Source organism: Malaya genurostris, chromosome 3 (assembly GCF_030247185.1).
Source record: "Malaya genurostris strain Urasoe2022 chromosome 3, Malgen_1.1, whole genome shotgun sequence".
Taxonomy (NCBI): Eukaryota; Metazoa; Arthropoda; class Insecta; order Diptera; family Culicidae; genus Malaya; species Malaya genurostris.
In genome coordinates this window covers 98,528,985-98,549,175 of record NC_080572.1, presented here as the reverse complement: position 1 = coordinate 98,549,175, position 20,191 = coordinate 98,528,985, and the positions used below count along the sequence as shown (strand labels likewise).

The 20,191-nt window shown below is 39.3% G+C and overlaps 1 protein-coding gene across 1 annotated transcript in view; it reads right to left on the bottom strand.

Annotated features, from left to right (window-relative positions):
* Positions 1-3,802: 3,802 nt before the first annotated feature.
* Positions 3,803-20,191, bottom strand: part of LOC131433898 (uncharacterized) — a 39,966-nt gene continuing 23,577 nt past the window's right edge. The window contains exon 6 of the mRNA XM_058600506.1: positions 3,803-4,453. Within this exon, the coding sequence (XP_058456489.1) occupies positions 3,803-4,453 (651 nt within the window). The remainder of the gene's footprint in view (positions 4,454-20,191) is intronic.

Sequence of the window (20,191 nt, the reverse complement as noted above, 5' to 3'; positions counted from 1 at the left end):
TTCATGCTAGGATTTACGTCCATGGATTCATCCATTACATTAAAATTTTTAACTAAACTTTAAAATAAAATTTGAAACCAACACTACACAGTACTCAATCAAAAGGAAAAGAAAAAACTTCTACCTTGAAATTGTTGTCTATCTCCGTTGCACTGCCGTGTAGATCCTCGTTGCTCTAGATGTTCTTGTTGGATGTATCTGGACGTTGATACAATGCTGAAGCTCACTGTAGCGATAGAATATGATGTGATGCTACTGCTACCTGACATCCAGCACCACTCGAATTCCGATTTGCTTTCGTCTTCGCCAGCTGTAACCAGCGCAGGTCACCGGTGTATACCTGCGTGTTGTATGGCAGTGGAAAGACCGAGTTGTCTTGTCTCCTTCTTCCTAGTGCTCCGCACCGATATGCTTCTGCACCGAAGTGCCTTCGCACCGGTGTGCCTTTGCACTCTCCTGCTTCTATGTGCCTTTGCACTCTTCCTCTTCGATGTGCCTTTGCACTCTCCTGCTCAGCACTTGTGGCTGTATATTGCGGCCTGGGTAGAGTTTGGGAAACGCCCTTTGTTGTTTCCTTCACCAGCTTGGCCCAGCACTAGGGCTCTCTTATGCAGCACGACTATACGTTTTAACGGCTGCTGCCAACAGGTTTCTACCTGTAGTTCAACCGTTGTCGTATTTAAAGCGTGTAAACCAACCAGCGTTATTAAACTGTACGCTTCTATACACAACCTTCTCGGTTGAACGGCTATTACTGAATGATATTTATTTGAACCTTCTCGTGTTTGAAAAGTGGAAGACCTCGCTTGATCTTTCGACCAGTCATTACTTCCTCTGGTGCAACTTTTGTTACACGGTGCACAGCTGCGTTATGTGCTTGGATAGCAGCATGAAGTTCTTCAATGAAGTTCGTGCTGTTGAAAACTGCCCAGTTCATTGCTTTGTTAATGATTTTCATGTATCCCTCGACCAACCCATTTTGTTGCGGAAACAAAGGAGTAGAATAGATTGTCTGTATATCTCGCATAGCACAATAATTTTGGTATTCCTCTCCATTAAAAGGGGGTCCGTTGTCGGTCTTAATAGTTTTTGGGAAACCTTCTTTTTCGAAAATAGCGTCAAGTACTTTCTTGGTATATTCAAAAGTAGTACTTTTGACAGGTTTTGCCATCAAGTATCGAGAACGATAGTCTACGATAACGAGAATGGATATACCACCAAATCTAGCGTAAGGACCGTTAAAGTCTAAGGCAATAGTATCCCAGACAACTTTGGGAGCAAAAATTCGCTGCATAGGCGTGGTTTTCTCTGGTCTTCTATTTATTGCGCATTCCAGGCCACCAAACACGCTATCGTAATATTGTCTTCATTTTTGATGCAGATGGATGTCCCATATGAGCTACCTCAAGTGCTTTTTTCTGCAGCTTTTCTGGAATTACGCCACACCCAGTCTTTATAACAAGTCCATCTTTTACATATAAGTTTTGTTCTAATGCACGAAATTTCGAAACATTGATAGACTATTTTCTTGTTTTCAATGATTGTATAACCTCTTGAAGAGTATCATCGTGGGAAGTCTCTTCCTTAATCTCTTTTTCGGTTAAAAACCCAACCGAGTTTGCTTCTAGTACTGCCACTTCCCAAGGGCTTATGTCTTCGTTGAAAGGCTCGTCGTTACCACTATATAACCGTGATGATGGGTCGGCAATGTTATCTGTGCCACGAACGTATTCGATGTCATAATCATATGGGCTTAGCCTCAACGCCCAGCCATCAGCCCTGGTAAGAGCTCTCCTAGAGTTTTCCCGCGTGCGATTTAAAATGAATGCTACACCTTGAGCATCAGTACGAAGAACAAACCGTCTTCCCAACAAAAAATATGCAAAATGTTCTACGGCCCACACAGCGCTCAACGCTTCCCTTTGATTTTGAGGATACCTTTTTTCAGTTTCAGTCAAAGCTTTTGAAGCAAAACTGATAATTCTATTTTTTTTCTTTTTCACCTAAAAATGTAACAAAACCATATAATACATATGTTTGTAATACAAAAACCACAAGTTTACCTTCTTGAACAAGTGCAAGCTTTGGGAGAAGCATCTGTATACAAGATAGTCTTCTCATACTCTGAGAAGAATCCAAGAGTTACGATGCATTGCGCAATACGCTTTTTGATGTCCTCGAACGACCTTTGCTGTTGAGAGCCCCATGTCCATGCATTCTTAGAAGTAATGGCCCACAATGCACTACTGATGTCCGCAAACCCACGAATGTAAGGGCTGACATATGATGCTAAACCCAAAAAGCTCCTTAATTCAGAAGTTGTGGATGGAGACCGAAAATTCAAAAGGCTGTTTATTTTGGCTTTTTCTACGTGGAAACCGTTTTCGTCCAGTTCATGACCCAAAAAGCAAATGCTGGACTTATCAAACTCACACTTCGCTTTATTTATCGTGAGATTATTAGTCGCTAGTATATTAAGAACTTTCGTCACAGATTCACGCAACTCATCAAGTGTCCTAGCAAAAATCAATATGTCGTCTATGTATACAATAACATTCTTTATGTTAACTAATGTCGTTTTCGCTTGAGAAAACTGAAACTGAACCAGGGTAGCATCAAACAAACACTTCTCACGAAACTGTGTTGATTTCGCACTTAGCAACGGGGGTTTGAGCAAACCTGATATAACAACCAGGTTCGAAACTGACTCGATTTTCAGTTCAACAACGTTAAAACTAGGTTCGAAACTAGCTTCAAACAAACGGTTTGACAGCAGTTAGGGTGAAAACTGGGTTAGGTTTGGCATCAAGCGAAAACGACATAAGATTCGTTCCATTTCTCTCCGAAATATTTCAGGAGCGCAATTCACCCCGAACATAAGGCGGGTGAATCGAAACATGCCGCTTTCTGTTAAAAATGTCGTGGGATCTCGTGACTCCTCACTGAGTTCCAGGTGGTAATACGCATTTTGTAGGTCAAGTTTCGAAAAATATCTGGCACCAAACAATTTAACTTTCATTTCCTCTATCAACGGTAATCTGTAGTATTCTCTCTTGATTGGTTTATTTGGTCCTCTCATATTAACAACCAGTCGAAAATCGTCCTTACCCTTTGGTACTGCGGACATTCCACTGATCCATTCTGGTGCTTTGTGCACTTTTTCAATAATGCCGCGAGATTCCATTTCCTGCAATCTACATCGTGCGCCCTCACGGTAAGCAGCAGGGACATTATAGTAAGCATTTCTACTTGTAGCAACTGACTTGTCTACGCTAAACTTGACTTTAACTCCTGGCATTTTCGGGAAAGTAGTATCTATAGGTAATTTTTTTCACTATTGTTGATATTTGAGCCAACCTGAAGTAACTTTAAATCACTTGCCGTGCATCGGCCGAGTAGTGAACGACGTCCTTCATTCACTACGTAAAATTTTGCAGTTATCATAGGTTTGGTAGCATTCGATACTGTAATCTTTGCTTGAAACACGCATTCTATCGACATTGGGCTACAAGATCCATAACCTTGTAAAATTTTGTCTGTTGATGGCTTTATCAGTTCAAGTTTTGCTTTTCCTGCACTGTACTCTTTTTGTAACATTTTCCAATCACGTCCCCCTATTACATTAACATCAGCCCGAGTCAACCATCAATGTAATGGGCGAAGAAAATCCGACAGAACAATCGACTAACACATCTTCGAAAAAAAGGGTATTTACTTCCTAGAACGGAAGTTCAGAAGACAAATGTTAAATTAGTGACCAACTTTCCTGCAACGTTGTTTATTAACAACTTTTTTTTTTAATTCAACTGTCAATTACCTTTTTATCGTCTGGTTCCTCCTCACTCCATGATGGAGAGGCAGACTGTACTTCTTTATGCTCGACCGTGTCTATTCGTTTACGTCTACATGTAGCAGCAAAATGTCCAATCTCGTTACAGGTGTTACACCGCTTGCTGAATGCTGGACAAATTTGACCTCTTGGATGAGCAGGACGGTTGCATCTAGAGCAACGTGAACGTTGTCCCAGAAAACGCCTTCCGGTATTGCGATACCGTTTCGCTAGCCGATTGTCGTAATAGTCATCCTCTCGTGTACGCTTTCGGTTGCCCTGTATCGACCGCTGCACATGTCTATGCTGAATCGCCAACACGCCAGCTTCCCGATTTAACGTGTTCATATCGTCCAATACTTCCGCTTCGTAGGCTTCCTCTCTTGTGGCTGATTGTACAATGAAGTTCGTCACATAGCCGTAGGTCCGTGCAGCTTTCGCGAGTTCTCTATTTTTCAATCCTTTCAATAACTGGGCTCTCACGAAGCGTTCTTGATCCATTTGGCTATACCCACACAATCTCACTTTTTCCATTAATCTGGCATGGAATGATACGGCTGACTCTTCAGGTTTCTGTTTCATGTTAGAAAATGCCTCATGCTCCGCTGACGTGTCTGTCTTAGACTGTAAGTAGTCGTGAACGTTTTTGACAAAAACTGAGTAGCAATCTGGCTCACTAAGTTTTGGACGTAACCTAGCAGCACGTACAATTCCTTGGAGTTGCTCCCCCATCGTTAAAAATAACAACTGTGTACGTTGAACTGGATCATGAGCGTTTCCTAATGAAGCTGCAATTTCAAAATTCTCCATATACCTGTTCCACGATTCCCACAATTTGTTCGATGCTACGCCACTAGGAAATGGTTTAATATGGTCCCATCTAACAGTTGAAGTAGGCCTTGGAATATTATCAACATGCTTGTAAGTCGAATCCCATTCTGCTTCAACATTTTGCGTAGTATTAACTGGGGTAGTTGAAACTGCTGGTCGGTCAAATCTGCTTAAAGCCTGGACTAACGAGGCCAAATTTTTTTCCATGCGTTCGATTCTCTCCAGCGTGTCAATTTTATTCTTGGGGACTAGATCCGAATCGTTTTTTTCAACTTCGTCATCACTTTCAGACTCTGTTGATGATGCTGCTGATGATTCTGATTTATCGTGAATCGAGTTAGAGTCAATACTACCATTAGTAACTGTACTCTCAAAACTCGTGCTGTCTAATTTTTCATCAACTACTAAATTTGTTGAGCTAACCGACTCTCTGTCAGTAGCCTCATCGTTCTCGGTTAGACGCACATATTTCCCTTCGTTTGCCATTATGGTGGAAATAAGCGTATTGGTGGTAAAACGATATCAACTGTAATTTGACATATTGGAAAAAAAATCGTAGTTATTTCACGGTAATCAGATTATTCCGATTCTTAACAATAATGGCGATATTACTAGCTTAACAATACCGAAAAGCTCATAGTTCAATTATTTAACGGCCGATCCAGCTCGTTGTTTCGAAAACCTCAAACTAGGTACTCATTTTTTTTTTAATTTATATATATATACTTCGTCCTGAAATGTTGCAGCTGAAGTCGTCCCGCACCATTCAGCAAAAAAAAATGTTTTTGCGAACCTCCCGTTCCGCATATAATCAATTCTGTTTATCTACATAACCTTCACTTATCTGTCCCAGTAAGTCGACTAAAACAGTATCATTTGACATCCACGTAATTTCTGAAGTCGTCCCGTACCGTTCAGAATCTACGAAACGTCCCATTTCGTTATATTTGAGGTAAACATTTTCCACACTCTCTTAATTACATCGAAAAATAAGAGAAGCAAGACATTTGCTAATTTCAAAAACGACTGTTTTAGCTTGCGTTATTCCTTTTTTTTTTCATAAAAAAATTGTACTTTTCGGTGTTGCAACATGTGCTGAGTGATTCCTTTCTATATCGTTAAGAACTTTTTATATCCTTTTGATTAAAGAAAAAAAAATTTTAAACTGGTAATTAGAGTTTTTTTTCTACAAAAAATACTCCTGGTAGGATCGCCAATGTGAGTTTTCTTTTATTGTGAGTCTGGAATCACCCAGCCAAGCTGAGACAATTTGATAATGCGTGTTACCTGTTCAAGCGACCAAAGAAGAAAGAGGACGAGTAAGTTCGTTGATCGCTTACTACGATTAAATAATAATAAGCGTGGTATCGCCATGGATACAAACAACACATTACCATGGGTACAAAACATCAAACTACCTCGTGTTATTTCCAGGGGTGTATTGTTGTGACTAGTTTGCTTCCAACGAATGTCTAGGTATATTTAGGAAGGTATTCACAACCCCACAACGCAAAACTGTCTTGGCGAGCAAAACAAAAAAGGTCGCGGAAATTTCAAAAGTCTGTAAATATAGACGAAAGTCTGCGAGAATTTCAAAAGTCTGCACAACAAAAAAATGTCTGCAGCCTTATACCCCAAATCTGCAGATTTACAGACAAATCTGCAGACCTGGCATCTCTGCGAGGAAGAGACTATACTACACTCTGATGCTTTTTGGTGTACTTTGATGGTGTGACATTTATGGATGGTTTCCAGCAATTCACCTTGACAAGTGTTTAGTTCGTTTGGGGCAGGACCACTGCAGACAAGAGAAAGAGAGGGTACTAGATTTGCACGTTTATGGCTGTTAGGAAGTTATTGAGGTAGGTCATGTAAAGGGGATCTCGGGTATTGTTTGAATTTGCGATATCTCGGTTTCTTCTTCTATCTTCTGGTTGGCGTCATTTTACTTGAGATTACGCCGATTGATAGCACAGCAACTTGGGCTATATTGCTAGTTAATTTTCATTTATAGTCCAATAGACTTTCTTTTCACTGGACTACAAGCGAAAATCTCGCCGTGTGGCTAAGTCAAGTCGTCAAAGTACGGATAAAAACTCTTTCTTTCTCGCAAAATACTTGAATTTTCACCTCACAAGCACAATTCAACGTGCTCGCCCGTTGAGAGAATTACCGGAAGTGATATCTCGGTGGGTAAATGGGTAAATATTTTTTTTTTTTTTTGCATAAATATCTGTTTATTAATCTTATTTTTGTGTATTACATCAACATTTTACAGTACAAGTGTTTTGACCCTTTGGCCTTTCATCTTTGTTGTTCATACGATTCGTTATTAATATTAGGTGTTTTAGTTACTCTTGTTTTACATACTAATGTTTAATCATAATATTTATTTTAATTATTTATAAAATGTCTACCTACTTATAACTATCCCTAACCTAATACGTACAAATTTTGAATTATTTGTATTTCAGAGATTGAGCACCTCTCTTCAAATTTCGTGCAGAATTGTTCGAATTTTTGTTCTAGTATATCCAGGGAGGCCATCTCATGTACTTCACTAGTCCTTGTCCAAGGGGGTAGATTTAGAATCATCTTTAAGATCTTACTTTGAATGCGTTGAAGCCTAAGTTTGTGTGTTCGTGCACAACCCCGCCAAACAGGGACTGCGTATTCAATTGCGGGGTAGATGATTTGTTTATAGACAGCCATCTGATTCTTCAGGCATAGTTTAGATGTTCTACAAATCAGCGGATACAGAGACCTGATGAGTATGCTACATTTTTGAACGATTTTGTCAACATGTGACCTGAATATCAGATGTCTGTCAAAGGTGAGTCCTAGATAGATAACTTCATCGGACCATTGAATGACCTCATCACCGAATCGTATTCTGCATTCGTCTGATGGAACAAGTTTTGGAGATCTTGAATGTGGAAACAAGATGACCTGAGTTTTTGCTGCATTGATCACAATTTTCCAGCTTGTAAAATATTCCGTTAAAGCGTCCAGACCTGTCTGTAGTTTATTTTTCAGAGCATTAATGACACGACCTTTGTAAAGAATGGCAGTATCATCAGCAAATTGTGACAGAACACCACCACCTGGAAGAGGTGGGATGTCTGATGTGAAAATGTTGTATAGAATGGGACCTAGGATACTTCCCTGGGGTACACCAGCAGGAATAGTAAATCTTTCTGAAAGTGCATTATTCAGAGAAACCTGGAATGCTCTATCTGCAAGATAATTTTTGATAATTTTAATAAGATACATGGGAAAATTATACCGATGCAGTTTGAACACCAGTCCATCGTGCCACACATTATCGAATGCCTTTTCAATATCCAATATTGCCATGGCAGTCGTTTTGGACACTGATTTGTTTTGCTGGATGACGTTGTTAACCCTTGTGAGCTGGTGGATGGTGGATCTTCCTTTCCGGAACCCAAACTGTTCTTCCAGAAATATATCCTGTTCATCTGCAAAAGCAAGAATTCGCCTTTGTATTGACTTTTCAAACAGCTTGGATAGGGCAGAGAGTAAGCTGATGGGCCGATAGCTCTTGGAAAAGGAAGGATCTTTCCCCGGTTTCAAAACTGGGATAACTTTAGCTAACTTCCACATTGAAGGGAAGTAACCAAGCTCCCAGCACCTGTTAAAAAGTTTAGCTAAGAAGACAAATGAGCGAATACTCAAATGTTTCAGCTCAATGTTGAATGTGTTGTCGAAACCGGGGGCCTTCATATTTTTGGATTTTTCACAAAAGCCATCAGCTCATTCGCAGTGACTCTACTTTCCTCAGGAACTAAGCTGTCTGATTGGTCAACCTCAGCTACGCTATCAGCAACGGCTCTTTCATATGGACTAACAATGTTGAGTCCTAAATTGTGAGAACACACAAACTGCTGGCCTAGCGCATTTGCCTTCTCTACTCGCTCCTAGTGACCTAACTCTCACATGCAGTTTTCCTTTCAAAACATTCAATGTGAGCTATCCTCTTCGTGAGGAATGGTTGTCTGGTTGTCTGGAACGACAACTTGATGAACACATAGTTTGTTATACGGACGGTTCTCTGTTGAATGGTCGTGCTGGTGCTGGTGTCTACTGTCGTGAAATGAGGCTGGAGCAGTCTCATTCACTTGGTAGATACTGTACTGTGTTTCAAGCAGAAATCTACGCGATTCTGTGTGGAGTACAATCGGCACTTCAGCAGAGGATCTGTGGTAAGCGAATTTATTTTTGTTCCGACAGTCAGGCAGCCTTAAAAGCACTCAGTTCGAATGACTCACGGTCGAATCTAGTGATCGCATGTCGAACTCAAATTGAAGACCTCAGCATTTCAAATGCTGTTTACTTCTTATGGGTACCCGGCCATTCTGGTATTACTGGAAATGAATGGGCTGATGAGTTGGCTAGAGCTGGTGCAACGAATGATTTCGTTGGTCCTGAACCAGCTTTACCACTTTCAACTAGTTGGATAAAGCACAAGATTCGTTCTTGGGCTGTATCCAAACATGCCAGCTACTGGCGCAGCTTGCAAACTTGCGCTCAGACAAAAGCATTTCTACCAGATTTAAATCTGAAAATGTCAAAGTGTCTACTGCATTTCTCCAAGCATCATTGCAGTATTCTGGTCAGAGCTCTGACTGGACATTGCAAACTCAATTATCACATGGCTACTATTCAACGTGCTGAGTATTATTCGTGTGATTTGTGTGAATGCGATTATGGTACTTCATATCATCTGATATGTAACTGTCCCGCATTGACGCAGCTACGTATCCGGGTTTTTGGTTCTCCATACATGGTTGAGTCTGTGTATGCGGAGCTAAAATTGAAGGATATTCTCTCGTTTCTTACCCAATGTGGTAAGGAGCTATAGTCAGAAGGGTTCATCGTTCTTCCTGGAGTGAATGAATCCCTTCTGTATTTACCTTAAATAGGGTTTAGCAGATTGTTTGGCATCTTTTAGGGGGTGCCGAATTTACTTCTGCTCGTACATACTGCGAATCGTTCTGCATTCTTCCGGGAGTGCAGAATGGTGTCGCTTTTGTAAGATCTTCAAATCCTCTCGGGGGTTGGAGGTTTTATTAACAGCGGACTGTTCGGGACCTCGTAAAGGTTCAGAATTTACTTCTGCTTCCACTAAATGTGATCCTCAGCAGATTGTTCGGCATCCCTTAGGGGTGCAGAATTTACTTCTGCTTTTATGTGTTTTTGTGTCGTCAATTTTTCCCATCCTCCTAGTCCAACCCTTACCATTTCCTTTCAATCCTTCCCTCTTATATATCGGGAAAATGATGCTAAAAACAAATTGATGGCAAGGCACAAATCTCCAAATATCAAGGGGAACGTGCCATTTGAGCCAATTTGTTCTGATAGTTGCCCTGTCGAGCCTGTGAATCCTGTAATTGGAAATAAAAATAGAAATTTCAGGTTTAAGATGAGTTTCAGTTAAAATAGCAATATCGGCATTCTTCTCTTGAAGAAAGTCGGACAATTCAGCAGTTTTGCTCCTGAGTGAGCAAGCATTCCAATTTACTATAACCAACTCATTATATTGCATATTCGATGATGAATTTGCCTAAGGCGTTGATTTGCTCTAACCGCGTTCTGCAGTTTCGTAGTTTTGTTGTCATTGTTTCAAAAATGACGATCAGTTGTTCAGCAGAGAATAAATCACCAGAGTCATCCTTTGCTTGTGGTTGATTATTGCCCCATCCAGGAGGGATTCTTGAGGAAGATTCTTTTTGAGATCCAGCGGCTGAAGTCTTTGGATTGCTGCGAGGAAGTGGCGGCAAATTCGGAATATCCCTCTTCGGTGGGAGCCGTGGGAAATTAACTTCATCCTTCTGTGGAACATTCTTGCGCGTTGATTGTTTGCGGGACGCCTGTTGTCGAATTTTTGTGAACTCAGCACGTTTGGGACACGATTTGCTAGTAGATGGATGGTCGCCATCACAGTTCACACATTTTACAGCGATGTCATCTAGTAGGCAATCGTTGGTATTGTGTGGTTCGGCACATTTCCCGCACCGACTTTTCATGTGGCAATTCCTCGCTCCATGGCCGTAGTTCAAACAGTTCGTGCACTGTGTGACATCCCGATGTACCGGTTTATACTTTTGCCATTCGATGATTATGTGAAATAACGATTTAATCGTTTTCAGTTGACTCATGGTGATGGAGCCCTTCTCCAGATGAATCAGGTACAGTTGATCTCTAAACTTTTTGTCCGTATTATGGCGCTTCATTTTAAATACCATCAAAGGCTTTAGTCCAGCATCCGACAGTGCCTGCTTTAGTTCGGCTTCCATCATGTCGGGTAGTCCTCGAAGTACAACCTTCATAGGTTTGTTGGCGGCAATATCGTGTGTGAAGTATTCCGCTTTTGTCTGCTTCAGATAGCATTCCACTCCTTTGTAGTGGTTCAAAGCCGGAACAGTTATTTTGTAGCCTTCAGTACATAAACGGATTGTTGCCTGTAGTCCTTTGCTGATCAGTGTGTTGAAATCCGAGCGTAGAGTTGGTGGGAAGCCCTTCAGGTAGAAAGGCGGCATTTTTTCCTTCTTCTGCAGTTCTTCTTCGACATCTACTGGCAGATCAGCATATTGGTTTTTACTCAGCAAACGGTCGTTTACCTGTACATCACTTGGCTTCAGACTCTTAGCATCCTTTGGATCCTTCTCGGATCTATGGCGGTTTTTACCCATAGCTTGGGTAGGTAGACAACTGCGAATAAAAAATAAAACAAAATCGAAATTAGTCGTAGTAGGTTATTCGTCTATCCACATCGAGTGTTAGATGACGAATATAAATGGGTAAATAATCGTTTTGTTGTTTAAATATGCGGGATTTTCCTGCGTGTGCTATTATGCTTACGAAACTTTTAAGCTCAATTCAGACGGCCCGTCTCTTTCCGTCACCGTAACATCAGCGTCCGTCAAAATTAGGAACGATTCAGACGGTCCGTCGCTTTTCGTCGTCGTCACCGGAACTTGACGTTCTTGTCGGTCAAAATTAGTTTACCGCAACGTTCACAAGTTTACCGGCAATCAAAACATTCCGTGACGGTGACGTTGTGTGTGAATTAGAGATGGTCGGGTATAGAAATTCTTATACCCGAACCCGACCCGTACCCGAGTGATCAGCAAAAAAAATTACCCGTACCCGACCCGTACCCGATTAAAAATTTAAAAAATTACCCGTACCCGACCCGTACCCGATCAATAATAAAAAAAAATTACCCGTACCCGACCCGTACCCGATAAAAAATAAAAAATATTACCCGTACCCGACCCGTACCCGTTTAAAAATTACCTGTACCCGTACCCGACCCAAATGAGTAGTAAAAAGTTTACCAAAATTCAGGATGGAAAAAATAGTGTTTTAGATAGCGAGCTAGATAGAGCGTATCAGGCTCTAGTTTGAAAGTAAAATACATTAAAATGCTTGTTTACATTTAAATATATAAATACACTGTGAAGCATGAATAGATTTCCAATGTCTTTGGTACTTTATACTCATTTACAAATGTCAACAAAGGGGAGTAATATCTACTCAAATTTTTCGAGAAGCATATTTATCCAAAATGCCGTAATACCCGCTGTATTCTATTTTGGGTAGGTATGGTTTTTACGAAACAGTGAGACTTTTGATCCAATTCTTTAGAACCACAAGTAAGCGTGCTCATTATCTTGACACACAAATAAAAATTCACATTAGAATCACTTGAAAAATCACGAAAATCCCCTAAAATTAATAGAGTATCATCAGTTCGTTTACGTGAATTGACCAAACATCAAATAATTCACGTGTATTCCCGATGTGAAAAATTCAATTTTGAAAATGGTCCTTCAAGTGTAAGTAGTTTGAACATTTGTGAGAAATTTTTTTTGGTTACATTTTTTTTTTACTACAAAGCAAAATGAATTATCATTTTGATTTAAATTAATCTGTCAAATATGCCCGTTTTGTAAGCCTCACAAACCCACACCAACGATGTTAACGGGAGCTGGTGGTTTTTACAGCCATTGAACTTCTGTTCCACCTCCCTTGGAACTCTCAATGAGTGAACACGGTGAAAATTTGAGCATTTCGCGTGAAAAGATTTTCACTCGTACTTTTGCGACTGTCACGCATCGAGATTTTCAGTGAAAAGAAACGTAAATTAACTCGACGTCAACATTTCAAAAGGGCCTAAAAACAATTGACAGATTTTCTTTGTTTACTTTCTCTTTCGACTATATCTGCGTTATTATACAAACGTTCGTTACATATTTGGTAATGTTGGAAACATGGAGATATTATCTTTCATTCTACACGAATACTTTGTAGGTACACGTGAAAATTAAGGAGATATTCACAAAAGAGAAAGTAAACAAAGATAAACTCTCATTGGTTTATGTGCCCTTATGAAATGTTGACATCGAACTGGCAATATAGCTCAACTTGCTGTGCCATCAATCGGTGTCATTTCAAGTGAGGTGACACCACCCAGAAGTGAAGAATAAGAAGAACTTCTATGCAGATTTTCTGAAATAAATGTTCATGTTTTTATGGTTAGAATCCTAATGATTTATATGTAAATTTTGAAAATCTCCAACCATATTTAAAATAACAGTTTTCTGGTATCTGAATGTGATATGTGATACTACACTACATTTTATACATTAATCAAATAATTTTTACTGGATTGTGCATTAAACAGCTTTAAAATGGCAGTCCATTAAAACCTACGTGGAAAGTAGGGTCTGACCGCAACATCTTAGAGCTAAGGCAGTGTATCTTATTAAATATGTTATAAAAAAGTAGGGTGGAAAATATTCACATAACTTTTCACGTAACTATGATTGATCGTTTTTTTTAAATGAAGAAAAGAAATGTTTTTTTTCTGGAAAAAGATGCCAGTTTTCAGGTCTGGTTCTAGGCGCGAATGTCAAAACCCCTTGAATCAAATTGTTTATTTTTCGGAACAACTGTTTTGCAATAAAAAATTCTCGTCAACGTGTAAACATATTTATGTGAAATACAAATGGTCGGGTAATCGATCAGAAAAAAAAATTTACCCGTACCCGACCCGTACCCGAGTGAGTAGTAAATTTTTTTACCCGACCCGACCCGTACCCGAGTAAGCAGTAAATTTTTTTTACCCGTACCCGACCCGTACCCGATTGAAAATAAAAATTTTTACCCGTACCCGACCAAAAACCCGTCGGGTACGGGTACGGGTCGGGTTTCGGGTAAAATACCCGATACCCGACCATCTCTAGTGTGAATGTCCCCATAAGAATGCAATCTACTAATTTGACGGTGACGGAGGTTGACGGTGACGGAGGTTGTGCCGGCGCAGTTATGTGCACGAAACGCTTGAAAGGAGACGAAAGCATTCAATTTTCGTTTTTTTGTGAATAAGTGTAGAAGACAGGCGATTTATGCCTTTCACCGTTTTTTTATAAATATAAAAAATAGGTAAATGGTGTATGCCACCCCTTACATTTTATAATCGACTGTAAGTGTTTTGCCTTTTTCATATAGCAAGGTCATACAATTACTGTGAAAACCGACTTTTGAAGCGAGGCCCGGAGGGCCGAATGTAATATAATAATCGACCTAGCACGACGAACTGAGCAAATGTGTGTGTGTGTGTGTGTGTGTGTGTGTGTGTGTGTGTGTGTGTGTGTGTGTGTGTGTGTGTGTGTGTGTGTGTGTGTGTGTGTGTGTGTGTGTGTGTGTGTGTGTGTGTGTGTGTGTGTGCGTGTGCGTGTGTGTGTGCGTGTGTGTGTGTGTGTGTGTGTGTGTGTGTGTGTGTGTGTGTGACAAATATTGTCACTCACTTTTCTCGGAGATGGTTGAACCGATTTTTTACCATTTTAGATTCTACTGAAATGTCTTAAGATGCCATAAGAATATTCCAATTTTCATTCGCATCAAACCCCTGGTTTTGGAGGTAGGGGACCTTAGTGTAAAAATGTCAGTTTCTAGAATATTTCTTTCATTCGGGTCTTCTTTACATTGGTTTGTGAATTTCTCTATTGCAGACCATGAGAGTCTGTAACCAAATGAACCATTGATAGTCTCATAATTGATTTGCTAAATTTTATCCAAATCCGTCTACCGGTACATTTTTTTTTTCTAAAATTCAAATCGCCATAGAGAATTGTAGGTCTCATTAGTGTAGGGTTGATTGAACCGAATGTCACTATGCCGATATTCAGCATTCGGTTCCGGAAGTACCGACAATAGTAATAAAATGTGATAATATATAATATATGATAATATATAATATATGTCAATGTAGTAGAATTATGAAATCTTCAAAATTCTCTTAACTTTCATAAATTGTTGTATTTCGGGTAATTTCTGCTGTAACATATATGAGAGAAAATGAATAATATGAGAAAAGCAGCATTACACCACTAGGTGCAATAAAACCGTTATTTCACACTACAACCACCGAAATATCGTAATATCATTTTATTCAATTATATTCAAGAAAATTTGTTTGTCCTATTTATTTCAATACCATTCCTTTTAACCACAATTTTTAGAGACAATTGAATATTGATGCAGAAAACATGCGGTTCGATAAAGGTATCATCTCACTGCTAGATGGATAAAACTCGTTTTTATGCCTACAATTCACACTTCCCCAGTTGTACGCGGTGGCAGATTTTTCCCCAGACGACTGGCTATGTCTGTCAGCCAGTCTGGCAACAATGCAACAACCTTTTCTGGCAAAGAATTTCGCCTAGCGGTTGTTAATGGTTCTGTTTCTGTCGGATTTTTGTCATACAAGATTGGCAGTACCGGTTTGAATCGGTTTTACATTTTTAGCCTCTTGGTTTTCTTTTTTCAACGAAAAGAACATATGAACGGCAATAAGTTTTTGCCCTTCATATATACTAATTATGGAAAATGTTATTGCCAATAACATTGCTTTCTCACTAACAAACATACCCATTTTTCAATCTCATTCACTTCGTCTCAAGATTCGTTTTTTTTTTGTATGTACATGCGGGATTGACGAATATCAAATGAAGTCGATAAAAACGAAAAGAAAAAAGAAGGAAGAGATAAATAAGACACGTACGGCGAGATAATGACGCTATTTCGCCTGGACAATTTTGACAGCAACCGGAATGCAACCAGCCTTCTGACGGTTGCCAAAATTCCTCACAAGCGGGTCAGTTTGAGAAATAGACGCTTTCAGAAAATTTCAATCAGTTCTGTTGGAATTTGAGGAAGAACTTGTCTTTAAGTAGTTGTATATATCCTAAAAACTGATTTTTTTGTTTTGCGTTTCGTTCTCTACTCATCATTGCATTAGCAGTTTATGTTTAACTGCAAAAACCACCTCGTGGTTCAACATAAACTGCTTAGCAGACGTACAGCCCTATTCTGTATTTCGATCGAATCGGGTTTCGTCGAACGAATGTAATTCAATCGAGCGACGATTTTGTATGGAAACTTCGAACTCGATCGAGCTACAGAATGCAAAATTTCGTGTTCGATCGAATCGGGGTGATAAAGAAAATGCTTTTTGAAAATCACTGGTTTGTATCCAAATGCCACGTCTCAGTGATGTCTTAGACTAAACCAAAATTTCGAAATTTTTTGGGCACAAGGGTACCAATTAGTGCTAAGCGCAGTGTATGACAGTTATTGTTGAACTGATATGCCACCTAGCAGTTCAACCTAAACCGCTAAGCGGACGTAAACATAATGATATATGTAAATCACTTTTTGTTTTGCATAGAAGTGCAAACAGCGTTGGTTTGTTTTGAATATTTGGGCTGCAGTTTCATATGAACTATTTTGTATCTAAGCGAAATATTTTTTGAAAACAATTCTTAGAAAATTTTGCACTGAAATGGAGTTATATTTGTTGGTGTTGATGACAAATTGTTCACTTGCTGATGTTCTATCTCTACGGTTTAACAAACTGTACAGAGTACAAGTCTGTTCGATACAGAATCTTGTTTTGTGAACAAACATTGTTAAAAGTTTAAGTTTCGTCCACCAACTATTTAAATAGTTTAAAGATCATCTCATTAGTAAGCGGCCATGTTATTTTGTCGAATGCTAAACTTTTAATCAACAAATTGTGATAAAACCGAATACAATATCTTTGCTTGGGCTGGAAGAAGCAACACCGCAGAAAAAATGTTCTAAAACTGTTCAATACTGCTGTTATAGCGACGAAAAAACTCGAAACGAATGTACCAATTTTCATCTTTCCCTAAAGCCAATTTAACAGAGACAGCAAATCTCACTCTAACTAATGGATGAATTGGGGTACCGTTACCCTATCTGCTCGAAGCGCAGAAATATTCGCAAGCAGTAAACGCAGAAAAAAATATTGCGAAAATAATTAAATTCCAGGTAATTCTAATTTTTTTAGTGTAATATTGAAAATCTGTTTGGGCATCATGCAAAAATTACATCACTCTTAATTCCGAAGTCTCTTTACCTACAGTACCGCTGAACTGTCAAAACGTGTTCATCCGATTGAGGTTAGCAGTGACGGTAGAAAACCTAATTGGTACAATTACGCTTTTTGACAGCTCACTTACAACCACAAATGCAAACGAGATTGGTTTGTTTTCATCAGGAAACGCAAGCCTTAAACACGATTTAGTCGATCATTCAACTTCGGTCGACGTAAAGATTAATTTATTAATTTTATTAAGTCGAATATTGCACACGTACTCGACGTTAATATGTTCCGTGAACTTGACGTAGTGTCCTTCCATATGAATTGCTTACAATTAATGTTGTTGCTCCGTGACCGTTTCATACCTGTGATAGTCGCCTGATGCTACGTGTGAATCGCTTTTACATATTGTTTTGTTTTCATCAGAAAACGTTTTGGCCTCCCATTCTTCACTAGGACCGCCGTTCATTTTTCATCGGGCGTAGAAACCTCAATGATGCCTTCCAGTTCGTTTATTATTTTGGAGTAGGGAAAAACGCAATAGACTTAGTTTATGTCAAACTTGGTCTCCAAAAGGCATAAACCCTCCTCATCTTTTGCTTCAACAGATTACAATCATCTAAATGATACATTTTCTTTAAATCTGACTCTATAGAAAATAAAACTAGGTAAGCAGTAACCCGAGGAACGATTTCTTGATAACTTCACGCGATAAATGGAAGTCGAAACTATTGAAACAGTTTTTTAAATATGCGGCATACGAGTAATGAGCTCGTTATATCTATAATTGGTTCTAGCATAGGAAATTCGACAAAAATTCGATCGAAGATTACAGCATCGAATGCCTAATTGTAACAATTGTAATAGCTCGAAGCAATCGATTTGCGACTGAAGTAGACCTGCCACTAATGAATTCAGACCAATCAGTTTGCTGCGGTCATGGTAACTCGGTAGATTTCAAGGATATCTCCATGAAAGACGACGAAATCGGACTACAGTCAAATATAAATATTTATATAACTATGAGATTCACAGTAGAATATGCATATGATTCTTGAGCTGAAATTTATATTTGAGCCATACAGGGGTGACAACTATGGGTGGCAAAACACTTATCCCTGTAACTAAGTTCCTAAAATATATAAACTAATTTACTACAATATGAAATGTGCTATACTTTACCATTTTTCGAAATTCACATAGAAATGATTATTACTGGAATAGTAAGGCAAATGTTGATGCTCGTGTCGCAACATTCGGAAGAGAAACTAAACTTGCTTACTTGGTTGCTTTTTATTTGCTCTAACCTCTCCGTTCCCTTTATAAAAATGTTTTTTATATTGCAAAATTTAATGATCTGTAGTAACAATTTTTTGTGTCCCCCAATATTTCATGGAACTTGCCGTCCCTGGAGCCACAGAGAAAATGAATGCCAATTAACCTCAATGCTCGATATCAAAAATCCAAAAATACCAATTGCACTTTGGTCAGTCATCAACGAAACGAGAACAGTACAGATTTTCAGTTCATGAGATATTTTTGAGAAATCGATCGATTCTTCTTTGGGTTGCTACTTCCGGTACTTCTGGAACAGGTAATTGAAAACCAAGCAGGTCAACAGAGCTTCGGTCAATCACCTATCGTCAAGTCCTACAAATCGAAGCAATCGACTCTCCGGAATCCGTAGCCGAATTTCAACGAAATTTAATAGCAGTTATTGTATCCCACATACTACTATTTTTCATTTACCCCATCCCCATGAGGCCCAATAAAGACTGTCCCAGAAAGTATGGACGCAACGAAAAACCGCTGCCATTTCGTAATGGTTCAGATTCTGTCAATTTTTATAGCTGCGTCCTGTTGTTTACACTCTTCTCTAACCACATGTGCAGTTGTTTATTCGTTTTCATTAGTTTGTTTCGAAATACGTGTCACTGAGAAAGAAAGCAAAAATGGAAGGAGTAAGTGAAAAAGCCGTGCGAAATGCAATCAAGAAGTTCGGTGAGGATAACATCTTTGAGGAACGGGTCGAAAAAAGGTCCTGCTAACGCTCAGTTGGATAAACGTATACTGATGGCGTTCGAGCAAAAGAAGGAGGTTTCAGTTCGGGATGTGGCCAAAAAAGTGGGAAGTGAATCTTCGAACCTATAAGAAGCAGAAACAACCAAAACGTAGTCCGAAACAAGAAGCATCGATCAGGCCGAGGGTTCGAAAGCTGTACAATACGATTCTTGCTGGAAATTTGAGCTGCATAATCATGGACGACGAAACCTACGTGAAACTCGATTACAAATCCTTGCGAGGCCACAATATTATACGGTGCGACAAGGGCAAGTGTTAAACCAGTCGAAAAATTTGGTAAGAAAGCTATGGTCTGGCAAGCTGTAGCCGCGGTAAGATTTCGAAACCCTTCATCACCACTGCTTCAATGAACAGCGAAATATACATCAAGGAATATTTACACAAACGACTTCTACCCATGATTCGAAGCCACAAGGACCCTGTTGTCTTCTGGCCAGATCTTGCTTCTTGCCACTACTCGAAATCAACGGTAGAATGGTATACTACCAAAAATGTCATTTTCGTCCAAAAGGACACGAATCCACCAAATTGTCCACAACTTCGACCTATTGAGGAATTTTGGGCATTAACGAAGGCACATCTTAGGAATCATATCTTGGCAGACGAAACCATTCAACAGTACTAAAAAGATTGGAAAAAAGTGTCAAAACTTGTCGCCAAGAAGTCTGTACGGAATTTAATGAGGAACGTGTGCCAGCTAGTCTACAATGGCTAAGTAGTAAATGTTGAGAATAATATTCTGTTGTTGTAGTCTAATATTATTAGTATATCGAATAAAATTTGAATGTCTAACACTTGTGAATTATTTACAGCGAAATCAAAGTTCGTCCATACTTTCTGGTACAGTCTTTAGGTGATTGATATTTAAACTGGTTTCAATCACGAGAAACTCGCGGGCGGTCAACTAACCTGAGCTATTCCATTGCACGGCTGGTGCTACAATCCTACTGACAATAAAAATTCTTCCCGGTAGAAGCTCAAACATACGACAGTTGGCTTGTAAAACTAATGCC